We start from the raw sequence: 16,415 nt of genomic DNA, 5'->3' as shown, positions 1-16,415 counted from the left end.
CCGAAACAATTGAAATAGGCGAAAAAAATGGATGAAAATTTTAAAACGTCTGCTTATGAGCGCGGCATATTAGGTAAGAACTGTACCTGCGAATTTTTCTTTACCTTTTCTCAGTGCGAACTCGAACTTTTCCAGTGATTAGGGCTAGTTGAAGCTTGCTCAGTTGTCATGCAACGTACACACCAGTCAAGCAGTTGAACGAACATTGACTCCGCCTCCAAGAAAACGCTTCGGTTGCTGCTTTGTTTGAACGTGTGTGAAGTTGTTCGAACAACCATTTGACAGTTGGCGGCTCGGTTGGAAAAAATTAAAACGGTTTGATTTTGGTTTGAGTTGTCGGGGGTGGAGTCAAGGTTCGCCGAACATGTTTGAGCTTTTGGGTCGTTCGTGTGTGATATTGTTGGTCGAATAAATTGATTGTTCGTGTCGCTGTTGGTAAAACTTGATGGATGTTTGAATAAACGAGAGGTGGAGTCAATGTTGGTCAAACTGCTACCGTGTGTACTGTGATCTAGCAAATCCTGATCCAACGTATCCCTCCCAATATCCAACTCCGTGGTATTTATGAGGGTGTCATTGAATCGGGGGCCTTCCATTAAGTAAGTACTACATTAACACTTCCTTTCCCTCCTAAGTTACGGTGAAGATAAGCGTGGCCATGAGTAGTAATCCTCATCCTTTCGTGATTTTTCGCTAGCTTGAAACCAAAGACCACACCCACCTTGATTTCTGATAGTGTTCTGAATAAAGATTTCAAAAGAAAAACATGAGTATCACTACTGTTTAATCTAACTATGCTAGGTTATGAAGCTTTCGTTTCATTTGTAAACTGTAAACCGCTGTAAACCGCAAGAAGATTCGAATGCATCCGGCAAGGTTATTAGTATTTTATTGGGACCCTCTTAATCTAGCGGTTTCAAAGCAAGACCATGCTGAGGTTTAGGCGAAAATGACTTCCACAATGGATCAAGTCAAATCTTGTCCTTAAGACTCCCTGAATCCCAATTCAAATCTACTCGCGTTTTCAAGGGCACACCACCCGATCAGTTGAAATATCCTCAATAATACCCCATTCTGTTATTGATACCTTAAGGGGTACAATAGCCAAAATTTATGTGTAAAATTACTTTAGGCATAACATGCTTAGGTATTTCAATGCCAAACGGATCACAAATTATTTTTCTTTTGGTATTGAAATACTTAAGCATGTTATACCTAAAGTAATTTTGCATATTCATATTCATGCAAGGCTAGTTCATACCAATTTGTGTTATCAAGGTCGTCGCTCCTGCTCGGGACTCAATACGGAAACATCGCACATCCGTCATCTTTATATTATTTTAGCTTTCGGTGTTGAACTTAATCTATAGATTAAAAAAACACATTAATAGAGATTTAAAAAAAAATTATTTTAGCTTTGCTGCGTCGTAGCATGCGTGAAATCGTATTGAGTGGTGTGCCCATGACAACGCGAGAGAATTTGGTTTTTGTTCCGGGAGGCTCATTTCCACTTGCCATAAAACATATAGATTAAACAATTCCATTTAATTCCTCCACCTGATTGTATCTTTGACAGACACGTATTTCGACCTCAACAGTAAGGCCGTCTTCAGTGTCTCGTAAATCGTGTTAAGTACGATTGTATGGGAAAAAGGAAATTTCTCAACTAGTTTTCCATATAATTAAAACTTTTTGGCAAACTTCATTCAACTCATAAACTGACTAGCACTTTGCATTATTTATTTGAAGTTTCATTTAAAATTATTTTCAGTTTAACTAATCTCTACAGTAGCTTGAATCGTTTGTTACGTCTACACTATCTTCGCAAACTATACTGCATCAATATACTTTACATATCGTAAGTAATGGAAGAAACTTCAATTTCTGTACGTTTCTTTTGCGGTATTCGGTATTCGATATTCGATTTACTTTGTTATTTCTCCTAGAAAAATAAATATTTTTTCTTTTTAATTTTACTGTTGTACTATCTTCAGTACAGGAGTGTAATTATTGTTTTGCATCAAACTTGTTTTATCAGATCAAAAAGAACGAACTAGTGTTTGGTAATATACAATTTTTATATCGGTTCAGTGTAAACATTTAAACGGTTGGTTTTTATTTTTGTTGTTTATAATCATGTAATTGTTCGTTATCATATAGGCGTTTATTGCTGGTTTGAGGAAATTGTCTTTGTAAAAAGGAACATTAGGTATGGAAGAAAATATAGTAAACCGAAAGTTGGATGAATTAATATTGGCAAGAGGTAGCAGAAGAACCGTATAATCAAACTTATCAAACTCAGTCATACTTCTAGAGCTGTGTGTCTTTGTATCATATACATGACATCTGTATAATTTATCTAAATCAATCTTCCGTGCAGTCGATGTTTTCATTTTAAATAATGCGGAACTCATCATTAATTTACTAACTTAAAAAGAAAATCAACGAAAGAAAATAACGATTTCTTTTGTTGGATGGATTCGAAAGTCTTTCCTGAATCTGTTGTCAAAGTTCTGACCGACTTGTTTGCCTATTTGGTTAAAGCTTTGCAATTTAATTCAAAACTGTTGCGTAGAACGAGGAGTTCGTGGTGGCATCAGCAAAATCTAAATGGCCTTATTGTGCCTTCTTTGCTTCAGTATTCGGTGTTGCATTTGCTGGAAGAATCGCCAGCAGTATTGGTTTGAACGCGAAATTACCCAATAGGAAGAGGATTAAACCGCTAAAGCGTACCACAGTGTAGATGTGCCACCATTTCGAAAAACTGAGGAAAACGAATGGAATCAAGCACCAACCGGCGAAGGCAATCGTGTAGAACTTGAGCACAATGAAAACGGCCAGTTTTACCAAGGGTTGCTGCATCAATGCTTGAATGCGTTCATTTTTCTGGAAGATTGGTTCGATCTGAAACGATAGATACATAACAATCAATATCGAAAATTTGTACACATTTCCTCGATGTTATTGTACCTCCTTCTCCATCCGGATCACCATAAACTCCATTAAAAAGGTCATGTAGTAACCGCTGTGGAATCCATGCCAGATGGCCAGAAACAGCAGTGCCCCAAAATGACTGAGAACGCGATTGTTCAAAAACTTCAGCCGTTTGTAGACGTACACCGCGACCCAGTGATTAGTTTGGACGTTAAACGATTCCACGTAGTGACCAAATTTGCTCGTGTTCTCGAAAACACCAACCTTGATGTTTGAGCATCCCGACAGTTCATCCGAATCGTATTCCCGGTCACCCGGTTTGGCATCGATGTAGGTTAGACCTGAAAGAACGAAATTTGAAGTAAGCATATGTTGATATTTCTGCATATATAGCTTTTTTTATGGAATGGCCAAAGATGTGGTGTTAAGGTTTATAATCATCCACAATGAGACACTAAGAATCTATCCATATTGATTCTTTGTGAATGATGCGACAAAGAATGGAAGATCTTCTGCATTTCAAATAAGGATTAAATATCGTCACACAACAAACCTTGCTCTGCTCCATAGGTTAAAGTGGACCTCCGTCGGCCTTTGCTGCTTAGCAGCTACTGATGGAACTGAGATCTCAAACATCATCAATACTTACCAAACAGCACGGCAGCACCTTCAGCCAGTAGCCAAATCGAGATGTACTTGTACAATGCAACTCGTCCCCAAATGCCCATGTAAACGTGTCTCATGAAGAACGACTCCTGCTCATATTCCGGCGACAACAAATACGTGTCGGAAACAAATTGCGATCCCACCTGGTTTACAATCAGATAGAACGCACCCTGCAAGAACTTTTTCGCTGCATACGCAGGCACACCGGTCGTATGTTTTTCATATTCACCGCTCACGAAACGTTTGTAACGCAGCAACGAAAACTGGGGCCCTACAAGCACCGATGCCGGGAAATACGTGAAAGCAACCAATTCCAGCAACGATGGCACCTCGATGCACTTATCATCCCGTTTGTTCTGGCGCACTTTTTCGCGACTATCGGAAATGTCGAACGCTAATCCGATTAGTCGCAGCACAAGAACGCAGTGTGGCATCGTCCATTTGATGTCGTATGTATTGGAAGTGGTGTAGTAGTAGCCTGCGCGCGAGACAAACAGAAAAATAGGTCAAAGTCGTCACGAGATTATCAAAACAGCTAAACAGCACTTACCGACGAGTAAATAGCTTAGATGATAGCAGAAACTTAGCGGCACCAGCAGGCTACTGGTGGCGAAGAATGTATTGAAGAGATAGGTGACGGCCACTGCCAGCAGGCTGTGATACAGATCGAACCCATAGTTGAACAGCACAATTGCGAGCCCGGTTACTGCGATGTAGATGTTCTTCACCGTAGTGGAAGTCTTGAGATTTCGATAGACTGCCCCAAGTGGATATGCTGGGGATGAGAAAGAAAACAAATCTTTAAAAATGATGTTCACTCTGAATCGTTGTGGGTTATGAATATGGATACAATATTTAAAAATAATGCGTTGAGGGATGGATGTAATCTCCAGTTTTTGCCGTCAAATATTCATTTCAGGTTTTAGTCAATCTGCAACTAGACATCTGGGAAAGTGTGGTAGGGTTAGAAACACCTGACCCACAAATATTATTCTCTTTACACCAGTCTCTCCAGTCCCATCAAACAATACTTCAGAATACACTATTAAATATTGAGACTGAGCTCTTACTTGATGTGCGCTATGTACTAAAGGCTAACAGACGAATTACGTTAGAATAGCTTAAAGTGACCAGACGTCCCGGATTATGCGGGACAGTCCCGGATTTGGCCTACTTGTCCCGCGTTGCCAGACGTCCCGCATTTAATGATGAATCTATAAAGCTTAAAGAATCTATAGAATCCGTAGGAAATGGAAGGTCTAGAAAACCTGTAACAGATCCGAAGAATTAGAAAAAAAAAAGAAGTTTGGGTAGTCTAGAGGGGTCTAATGAACGCGGAGAATTTGGATAATTTTGAGAATCTTGTCTTGACATTATGAGCACCCAACAAGCGGATGGCAGATTTTAATACAGTTCTGCTTAAAACGCCTTGCAAAATATGTATAATTTTTTAAATATACACACTTGAAAGATTTTATTACAATCAATGTATTGAAGTCTTGCAATTTTGTATTATTATAATCTGTGTTGGTAGAATCATGCTCAAATCTCACTCACCGAAGCCTCATGCGCGAGCTGACTCGCTTGTGATTCTGCATGGAGAGCATCGCGCATGAGTTTTTCACGCAGAATCGCATCGTTTCGCTCATTCGCCGTATCAAAACCCAATCGAAGCGTATTTTATGCTTACGTATGAATTTATTATCCATTGTTTTAAGCACAGAAAGTTATTCCGATGAATTTTACAAAGAAGAACACGCAAAAATCACGCAATGATGCAAATCGCGAGTCGAATCATGGACGATACGATTCCCTGAGCCATGAGTCGGGTATGGTTTGCCTCGTGCTTGATTTGAATCGTGGATGAGATTTGAGAATTTGATATTTTACCAACACTGATTATAATACAGAATCTGTTTAAATAGATTACATTTCATGTAGGGGAACTGTTCCAAAAAGAAAGAAATACGGCACTAATTTCGTCGCTTCTTTTTGCTATCATGCGTGCTCGCTCACTTCTAAAAAAATCACAAAAATAAGAAACAAATCAATTACCTTTTCATTGCTTTGTTTTTCGTTGGATAATTATCGGAGCTATGAGATGAAGTCCAGGACCAGTAACCCTATTGAAACCTTGCAGAATTGCGAAAAATAGTAGGAATTTATTTTTCGGTGAAGGAACAACAAAAGTTCATTTGATTTGTGAAACTGGATAACGCAAAAAAAAATGTGCTTATGTTGCGTCTCGTGTGAGGTGAGGACTGTCGATTCCTCCTATTTCAATGACACGGTCGCCTCACGTGAAACGCATCGATCGAAATCGACAATTCTCGAGTCATTAGAGATGCAAGATTGGGAACCTGACGCATTTGACATGGGTAGCCTGGAGAATGTGGGAATTCCAAGGGTTTGTATGATCTGGTTGATTCGCTGGTTGGGCCACTCGACTAACGAATTATCTTATTTAATAGGCCATTTGATTATCACAAATGATTACCAGTGACGCGAAATCCATTTTCCAGATTCTCATTGCGTTTTAACACATGAGTGCTTTTTAACTGGGCTGTGGCCCAACCAGCCGAAGCCCAACTAAAAAGCAGCCCATGTTTTAGAATCTCAACCAGCGAATAACGACTGTACGGAATCAAAAATAGCTCAAGATATTCTAAAACCCTCACTTCAATATACTATACAATAGGCTACCCGCACGACCACGGGATCTAGATTGTAAAACTTTTCTTATTTCAAAAACATTTGGAAAATCCAAAGATTTCAGAGTATTTGTTTCAATGAAGTGGAGTAGTAAGAATCATACTAGGTACTGTAGGTTGATAGAATCAACACCCAATATTTTTTTTACGGATTGACCCAAGAATAATCTGGCCACTTTAGAATAGCTACAACTGAAGATTTCTTCAAATTGCTTAAACGAGAATATGTGGGAAACTTTCACATTTTTTATCATAGAGCATAGCATAACATACATTGTTAAATATCTTGGCTGTGCATATGCACAGCATATGTTTTGAAATGGACAAATTGATATGAAATTTGCGAAAAAGAATCCACGTGTCTTGGAGGGACTCGAACCCTCAACCTCCTACTCTGTAGATAGGCGTGATAACCCCTACACAACAAGACCACTTAAAGGTCACGTTTGCGGAAAAGCCATCAGAATCCGAGTACCAACCTCCACCGCGGTTAGCTCTCTTTTTTGCAAATTGAATATCTTTCGGATGCTTGATTTGTCGGTCTTTCACCGTCATTAGTCGTCTGAGTACACGCGACCGCTTACGTAAAAGGCAATCAAACTCATCAAATACTTTAGCCAAGCAAGCCTTTGGCACAGCAGAGTGCGATTGAATTCGCATTCTATACCGTCCCGCCCAGAAAGTTACTGGGGGGCATGGAGTGCGATCCTCTCGTTTAATAAACAATGTGCACTCGCTTGGCTGTGGATATACAATAGTAAAGCACATGTGGAGATTGGACAAATCAAGCATCCGAAAGATATTCAATTTGCAAAAAAGAGAGCTAACCGCGGTGGAGGTTGGTACTCGGATTCTGATGGCTTTTCCGCAAACGTGACCTTTAAGTGGTCTTGTTGTGTAGGGGTTATCACGCCTATCTACAGAGTAGGAGGTTGAGGGTTCGAGTCCCTCCAAGACACGTGGATTCTTTTTCGCAAATTTCATATCAATTTGTCCATTTCGAAACATATGCTATGCATATGCACAGCCAAGATATTTAACAAAAAAATGGTTTTCGTACGGCCGAGTTGCCGAATAATATGCAATTAATTATAACATACATTGTTTGGTTTTGTAGAATTATTCTTGTAACAGTTCTGATACAAATTAATCCTCATTTTCTACATCGGATGAATCCAAACCATTTTATCAAGCAATTTATAGAATTCTTCCATTGGATCAATTTCAGTTTCATTCTTCTTTGGCTGTGAATCATCTTCCAACCCTAGAAGAATTTGTTGAACGTGCTTTGGCAGCTTCTTATGCGTTTTTCTACTCAGCCTATCCTCTAAATATACGCTAGATACAACTGGATCACTTGTATCTAATAGGCGATTGAACACATCTTCAAGGTTATTAACTCTTGATGTATGACGTGCATGCTTCATGCGGTATTCCCTGATGAATTTGTTTCTCGCTTCAGCCTCTTCCTCAGACATCTGACCCACAGATAGAGGTATCTTCCTTCTTTAGGTTACTAAATATTAACCTGTTGTACTTGTTCCACCCGAAGGCCGTGGCAAATCAACCCTGAGGCGAAGTTCGTTCCAACAACGGTCCTTTTTACCAGTGCCGTGAAATCTCAAAGTCAATTGAATTTTTTGACCCGAATGTTAACTTGGCCTACGCAGATATCAATAGAATATCTACTCAAAATTTATCAATAAAATTGAGTAACTTTTCCGTGGAAAAAAAAAGAGACGGCAATACAATTTCACTCAGTCTCTGAGTGATTTGAAACGGGCGTGTAGCTATTCAATCCGACGAGCGCCTGGTAGATATGTACAGCGATAGGACGTACAGCGCGTTATCAATTCGTTTTGTTGTCACTCAAACCATAGAATCCGCCTTTGGGTAGGCAATTATTTTGTAACTTAACACGGTCAATCGCAGTGGGAATCTGAGCAGTTTTATCTCGTTTTAAATACTGGAGTCTGGAAATATTTCCTAATGAATAAGGAAGGGTCAAAATCTCACTGTAGGTGGATTAATCTGGGTTTTTTTTAAAGGCTGGCTTGCAGGGCCTGACACCAAACCCCCTAAATTTCCGGAGGACCATTCCTCCTTATTTCCGTTGGACCATGGTGCACAGTTTCACTTAGAGTCTCTCGCTGGCACTCGGACGATGATCAGCTGCCCCTAATATGGAGACTAGACGCTGTTGTGAGCCGCTCCTAACATAGAGAACAGACGCTCAGTAAGATTTGCATTTCAGACCGCATCGTGCTTTCGTGCTGTGTGGTTCTTTCCCTCTTTGCGGAAGGAAGTTTTTAATACTACCCGAAGCTATTTTAATTTCAACAGTGCTTCTCAGCGCTATTTGTACCCACTGATCCCGTTAAGATCTTTGCAAGGATCCGTGCCTTCGTTTTACGTTGGACCCGTTTGCGGAAGTAAAATTCCGACAAGCGGTGGTAATCCTGCAGGGACACCGTTCTGGGAAAAAACCTCTTAGAAGGTCACGTCTCCACGCTCAGCAATGAGCATTAATAAAAACAAGAGGAAGGGGGACTCTCTGAATTATCCACTTCCTTCAAAGAAACAAGGTTTCAAAACCGTCCTGCCCAAGCGCGGAAAAAATAGAAGGAAGCTGGAGACTTCAGATATTCCTTCTAAATCTAATGTTGACATTGTTTCTTCTCCTATCGAACTGAGCAATCAGTTCGATTTGATTAATGATGAAATTGAGCAAATCGAATCTACCTTTAGCCCAGGTGATTCGATTCATGCGAAGAAACAACGGATTCCGCCAATTGTGGTATCTGTTGCCGAGTTTTCTGGCTTTCGGAATGAAATCTTGAGTAATCTTCAGGGGATCAAGGTTTCATTTCAGATTGCTAAGAAGGGTGACTGCCGCGTTTTGCCGGGATCCTTTGACGATCGCAAACGTCTTCTTCAGTATTTAACTGAGAAGCGCCATAAATTCTTCACATACGACGACAAAACTGAGCGATTGTTCAAAGTCTCTGATTGTCTGAAAGGTCTCCCCAGTGATGATAAATCACTGGATGAGATAAAAATTGAAATTTCTCAATTACTTGGATTTTCACCAGTCCAAGTAATTAAGATGAAAAAGAAATCCCACTCTGGTACTTCCCAGAGGGGCATTTCACAAGAATTTTATTTAGTTCATTTTAACAAAAGTGAACTAAATAATATGAAAAGTTTGGAAAAGGTCTGTATTATGTCCCATGTCCGTGTTACATGGGAACATTTCCGCAGGCCTGGGGAAAATTTCAAGATCCCCACTCAGTACCGTAAGTGCCAAAAGTGGGGTCACGGAACTAAACAATGCCACATGGATGCTAAATGCATGATTTGTGGTGGAACTTTTCACGCCAAGAATGCCTGTCCTGTGAGAGAAGATTCTAATAAATTTAAATGTACCAATTGTGGGGGCAACTATAAATCCAATTTCTGGGAATGCCATTCACGCAAAAAAGTTTTGAATTTCCGTGCAAAATTGATAACGGGAAAATCCAAGAAGACCATAGATTCGCCGGGTAAACATATTTCAAACGCTCAAAATCCGCAATCATTTTCGTTTGAAACGTCAAAACGTCAGGCAAAATTTTTCGTTTGAAACCAAACTTTTGAATCCTTGGATGTTTCTGTTGAAACATATTTTGGACAATTCTCTTGTATTGCTGCCTACTTGCCTTTCAAGTGCAATGAGCAGCAAAAGAATTTGTTGAAAGCTGATCTTCAAATTTTGACTCGCAACAAATCAAAATTCTTCGTAATTGGTGACTTCAATGCCAAGCACCGTTAATGGAATAATGCTCAAAGCAATTCCAATGGTAAAATTTTATTTGAAGATTGTTCTGCGGGATATTATACTATTCAATATCCCAATGGACCAACTTGTTTTTCTTCCAGTCGAAATCCTTCTACAATTGATTTAGTTTTAACGGATTCAAGTCAGCTGTTTGACCAATTGGTAACTCATACTGACTTTGACTCTGATCACCTTCATGTGACGTTTGAAATCTCACAAGAAGCCATTTATAATCCAATCAGCTCTACTTTTAATTATCATAGAGCTGATTGGAATTTATATAAAACGTATATCGATAGGAATTTTGATGTTGATATTCCTCTCGATACCAAAAGTGATATTGATAATGCTCTCGTATCTTTGACAAATTTAATTGTCGAAGCCAGAGGCATTGCAATTCCGAAATGTGAAGTTAAATTCAACTCCATTATTATTGACGACGATCTTCAGCTACTGATCCGTCTTAAAAATGTGAGAAGAAGGCAATACCAAAGAACTCGCGATCCCGCGTTGAAAGTTATTTGGCGAGATTTGCAAAATGAAATTATAAAACCCAGATTAATCCACCTAGCGTTGGTGGTGCCTTTCTCGCATTTAGTTAAGACACCAACCTTATATGGGGTTTATATGGTCCGATGTACCATTTTCTTCATAACTTTTAAACGCAATGACCGATCTTTATAAAATTCAATAGTGATCAACAAGGCTTTGTCCCCTGTCGAATGAAACTTGTTGCGAGAAAATCGGTTAAGGATTACTATACGAAAAGTTGTCTAATGTTTTTATAGCTTTTGTGCACACACATACACACACACACATACACACATACATACACACGGACAGACAGACATGTGCTCAGCTCGTCGAGCTGAGTCGATTGGTATATAATACTATGGGTCTCAGAGGCTTCTATAAAAAGTTCGTTTTCGGAGTGAAATGATAGCCTTTCGGTACAACTTAGTTGTACGAGAAAGGCAAAACGTTTCGCTATTCTGAGAAATACCAACTTTGAGAATAATGTCTCGAAGTTGGATCCCAGTTCGAAACCCTTTTGGAAATTAACAAAAATTCTTAAAAAACCGCAAAAGTCAATTCCAGCGCTTAAAGAGGGAAATAAAATTGAATTAACAAATGGCGAAAAGGCTCAAAAACTTGCTCAGCAGTTCGAGAGTGCCCATAATTTTAGTCTAGGTCTCACTAGTCCAATTGAGGATCAGGTTACACGGAGCTTCGAAGACATTCTCAATCAAGTGAATGTTTTTGACCCTTCGTTGGGAACTAATTTGGATGAAGTGAGATCTATTACTAGAAAATTTAAAAATATGAAAGCCCCGGGTGATGATGGTATTTTCTACATACTTATCAAAAAACTTCCTGAGAGCTCTTTATCCTTTTTGGTTAATATATTTAACAAATGTTTTCAATTGGCATACTTCCCAGATAAATGGAAAAACGCCAAAGTTGTTCCTATTTTGTAGCCGGACAAAAATCCAGCTAAGGCTTCTAGTTATCGCCCAATCAGTTTGCTTTCTTCAATAAGCAAACTGTTTGAAAAGATTATTTTAAATAGAATGATGTTTCATATTAATGACAATTCTATTTTTGCTGATGAGCAATTTGGTTTTCGACATGGGCATTCAACCACCCATCAGTTATTAAGAGTAACGAATTTAATTCGGCTCAACAAATCTGAAGGATATTCGACTGGAGTTGCTCTTCTTGATATAGAGAAAGCATTTGACAGTGTTTGGCATGAAGGTTTGATTGTAAAATTGATGAATTTTAATTTTCCTTTGTACATCATTAAACTGATCCAAAAATATTTATCAGATCGCTCACTGCAGGTAAACTATCAGAATTCTAAATCTGATAGATTACCTGTAAGGGCTGGTGTCCCCCAAGGCAGCATACTGGGGCCCATATTGTATAACATTTTTTCTTCTGACTTACCTGATTTACCACCAGGGTGTCAAAAATCTTTGTTTGCAGATGACACAGGTCTCTCAGCCAAAGGGCGAAGCCTTCGTGTCGTTTGTAGTAGATTGCAAAAAAGTTTGAATATTTTCTCCACTTATCTGCAAAAATGGAAAATTTCCCCGAATGCTTCCAAAACTCAGCTTATATTTTTCCCACATAAGCCGAGAGCTTCTTATTTGTAACCTTCTAGCAGACATTTTGTCACTATGAATGGGGTTCCAATTAATTGGTCTAGCGAAGCTAAATATTTAGGACTTCTGCTAGATCAAAAATTAACTTTTAAAAATCACATTGAAGGCCTTCAAGCCAAATGTAACAAATATATTAAGTGTCTATATCCACTTATAAACAGAAAATCAAAACTTTGTCTTAAGAACAAACTTTTAATTTACAAACAAATTTTTAGACCTGCCATGTTGTATGCTGTGCCAATATGGACTAGTTGCTGCAATACCAGAAAGAAGTCACTTCAGAGGATTCAAAATAAAATTCTGAAAATGATTCTGAAGTTGCCTCCGTGGTATAGTACCAATGAACTTCATAGAATTTCTAATATTGAGACATTGCAACAAATGTCCAACAAAATAATTTCCAATTTTAGACAAAAATCGTTGCAATCTTCTATTAGTATAAAATAGGTTAAGTTTAGTTTAAGTTGAAAACATTGTAATTCCTACATGGTTCAATTCAACCAGAGGAACGAACTGCCCAGAGGCAATTGAAATGTATTACCGTGCACGCACCCAACTTTGCGCAGCTCCTAACTTTGCGCATTTTGCGGATATTTTTGTAATAGAATGCGTTAAAATTGCATTTCGAAATATAATTATTACTTGTCAGCACAATATACATGTTATCATAACAGTGCATGCATTTTTTCGCTGTTAAATGACATATTTTTCATTTTAATAGTCGAAACTTGTACTGAAAACAGTGAAAATGACCAAAATGGCGTGTTCTTAGCACAAATGACAAGTGACGGTTTACCCGAAAAACTGTATTTTTTGTAAATTTTTACATTCGCTGACAACTGATTACACATGGACCCAATAATTATAATATTGTAGAAGCCATCTCATGAGAATTTGGTTAGTTATTTACATTTCTCTTTAAAATAGATGATGCGCAATGTTAGGAACAATTTTTCAATACAGTGTACCTAATTTTGCGCACAACTCGTATTTCTTCGATAATTTCAACATTTATGATATACCTCGTCGGAATAGGGTTTACGCAAAAAAGTACTTTTGTTAGCTGTGGCCAATGTACATAAATGAGGCTGTACATACACCAACAGACGTGAAAACATACTAAGTATGTCGAATCATAAGAAAATAATGCCGGGCATCCTCATATTCTCAAATATGCTCAAATATGCCTACAAATGGAATGAACATAAATTGTAATAGTAGTATTAGCCGAAAAAATAAAATTTGGATGAAAAATTGTATGATAGACGCTTGCTTCGTGTTAGAAATTTTCCAAGTTATGTGCGCAAAGTTAGGCATATAATAAGGGGTCTGCTTTGAAGTTCAATTTACTATTTATTTTAGATTTTTGTACCAAATTTAGTTCTCAAACAATAATATAATAATAATACTACAGCATGGAAACTATTTCAGGCAGATAGCTACTTTCTGTAAGTTGTACGAGTTGATTCAATTTTATATTTCCTTAACTGCGCAAAGTATGGTGCGTGCACGGTAATAATAACTAAAAATATGACATAGCAAATAAGGATGATAGTGTTAAGAAAACACGGAACACCTAGTCTAAGAAATGAATGCATGCATTAGATAATTAGCAAATAAAATTAGTAAAAAAAAAAGATTTTGATTTTGAAAAAAATGATTTTTTTCCTTTATAGAGCTTCAGAGCTTACTTGCAGAAATCCTTTCATGAATTCCTGCGGAAATCGCTTTAGAAATTCTTGCAGAAATTGATTGATGACTGTGGAAAAACTCCCGGTGCACTTTTTGAAGCGTTTTTGCAGAAATTCTTGTGATCTTCGCTATAATTCTTTTGGTAGCATTCTTTTGGATTTTTATAGTCATTTCTGCGGTCACCGCTCCAAGAAATTCCGCGGAAATTCCTCCAAAAATTTCTGTAGCATTTTTCGGATTTTAAATGCTGCAGAAATCCTCTTTAAGCTGTGAAAATTTATTTACAATGAGTTAATACAAGGATACGGTCCTCATGGATTTTTTTCGTTTTCTGTTGGTAATCCTGTAAAATACTATCGGAGTTATCCGAAAATATCACAAAAAAATCTGCCAGAAATAACTTTTGAGAATCATCTTCTAATTCTTGAACGACTTTCTGCGGAAGAACTTATTAAAATGAGGCATCTGCATCAAATCAAAGATCGCGATTGAAATATTAATGAAAATAAAGCTCATCTAATCTAGATAGACATAAAACTAATTTTCAAATAAACTTCCTTAGATTCGGCATTTTATTAAATTTCCACCTAAAACTAAATCCGCGCGAAACCAGAAAATCGTTATGAAAATCCGCGAAAATAGCAAAATCCGCGTAGTCGTAACCCTGAAATAAGGAAATATACAACAAAACTGGCACCACGGTGATGCAGTCTAATCCAAATAGATCCAAATTAAATGAGTCAACAGCTCTATGACGACATTAGTTTTACGAGCCCTCGTTTCATATTTATGATACAGCAACGATACACCCACACTCACTCAAAACAGAGGTTCTAGAGCTATATCAGCTATCATAGCTGCGCTTTGTTGACCAACGTGACACCTCAGCAGAACGTTGGAGCATTTTATTTAACGTGTTTCCATTTTCTTCCCGTCAACAAATAAGTCAATATTATTGTATTACATTACTCACATGCTAGTACGGAAAGTATCAGCCGAATGGCAGGTTGCGATGCTCCAGATGCATTTGCCAGCGCTTCCACCGGGTTCAGCATCCTCGTAGTTGTTGTTCCACGATGAGAAACCTTTGAACTGCTTTTTACTTTTTGTCACAACTTCAACTCGGTCGGATCTATCGATAGCGACGCGGCCTCGAAACTGCAGTAGGCGACCTCTAAAATTAACACACAACTGTATATGCGGTTTGTGTTCCTCTCGTAGTATTATAGACTCTTCCGCTTCGTTTCGCTCTCACAGCAGGGTGCCTTTTATTGACATAGATTTTTTATATCCACTTAAAATGCGCATTTCATTGATCTGCTGATATTTTCAAAACGTAGAAAATTGACGATGCACGATGTTCGCAACGCTAATAACACACGCGATCTTATATAATTTGTTTTTTCGCCACAAAGTGGTTTGTTATTATATCGTCGTCGCCGGAGATTAGAAATGGATGGAGAGGCGACGAGCTGAGCGGGCCTCGGATTATATCACTTTCGCTAACCAAAATGCACAGCACGTGAAGCCACAACCTGTGTTTTGCTCAATATCACAACCGATCATGCGTCCCCACCGGTGGAGTCTTGCTACGATTTATCGATTAGGTCCGGGAACGAGTCGAAAGGTTGCTTCGATCACACCAGAGCCCGACAATTATGCGCCTTTTCCTCGCAATCACGCAGCAAGCGACAATCCGGACTCTTGAATTTGTCGGCAAGGGTTCACATGTGAAGAAAACTTATGCTGTACAAAGGCCACGGCACTCACACAGAATTCGTACGTAGGTAGCGTAATCCAACAGATATAGCAGACTGCAGACAATATGCGAATGCGTGGATTGGATTGAGGGAAGTGTGTGCCGACATAAGAGAAGGCCCTTATGCTACACTTATGTTTACTCACGCTCTTCGTATGCGGAAACTAATAATGAAATCCGGTTGTCAAGTTAGTAATTTATGCGACGATTAATACATATTTAAATTTAATTCCGGTATACCTAATTTATGCAAAACGGTTCGGAGAATGACTGTAGAACGGGACTGTAGCGGTGACGACGATTAATGCAATGTGCTTTCGGTAGGATCCGTAGAAGACTGACTAGGCAAAATCGAAGCAGCATAACGCGGAGTAAGACTGAGTAAAGCCAATAATGGAAGAGAAGTGGAAAATATGACAAATATGTCAGCTTTATGCTGGTAGTGTTGTGTCTGTTTAACACACGTAATGGAAATGTTCGAGGTATGCCATAGTAGAGAATCGGATTTTATAGCATCGAAAGATGATAGGCGATCGAGAGGAGCCGGCCAAGGGCCGAAAATCTCGTTAATAAAGATAAATAATAATAATAATGATAGGCGATGGCATGGTAAAGTAAAAATTCACTATCTAAGAGCCGAGTTCGTATTTTCCATTTATTTACAAAAT

At 38.5% G+C, this 16,415-nt stretch overlaps 2 protein-coding genes across 5 annotated transcripts in view; one reads left to right on the top strand and one right to left on the bottom strand.

Moving 5' to 3' along the window:
- Positions 1–16,415, top strand: part of LOC134227407 (zinc finger protein 275-like) — a 35,144-nt gene that overhangs the window by 16,553 nt on the left and 2,176 nt on the right. Inside the window, exon 1 of one of the 3 annotated variants that reach the window (XM_062708846.1) lies at positions 16,091–16,229. The exons of the other annotated variants lie outside the window; for them this stretch is intronic. Within the exon in view, the coding sequence (XP_062564830.1) occupies positions 16,215–16,229 (15 nt within the window). The 5' untranslated portion in view covers positions 16,091–16,214. Of the gene's footprint in view, positions 1–16,090; positions 16,230–16,415 lie in introns of those variants that run through there. 3 annotated transcript variants of the gene reach the window in all.
- LOC134227409 (lysophospholipid acyltransferase 5) lies at positions 1,702–16,125 on the bottom strand. Of its 2 annotated transcripts, XM_062708854.1 has the most exons (6): positions 15,988–16,125; positions 14,962–15,911; positions 4,151–4,375; positions 3,584–4,078; positions 2,971–3,275; positions 1,702–2,904 (listed from the first exon to the last, which is right to left on the bottom strand). In XM_062708854.1, exons 2-6 carry the CDS (start codon positions 15,041–15,043, stop codon positions 2,617–2,619), a joined length of 1,395 nt encoding a protein of 464 aa, XP_062564838.1. In that variant the 5' UTR covers positions 15,044–15,911; positions 15,988–16,125; the 3' UTR covers positions 1,702–2,616. The 2 variants fall into 2 exon arrangements, with proteins under 2 accessions (XP_062564838.1, XP_062564837.1); XM_062708853.1 differs by having other exon boundaries at positions 14,962–16,060.

This window comes from Armigeres subalbatus, chromosome 3 (genome assembly GCF_024139115.2).
Source record: "Armigeres subalbatus isolate Guangzhou_Male chromosome 3, GZ_Asu_2, whole genome shotgun sequence".
NCBI lineage: Eukaryota > Metazoa > Arthropoda > Insecta > Diptera > Culicidae > Armigeres > Armigeres subalbatus.
This window is presented reverse-complemented; position numbering and strand designations above follow the sequence as displayed.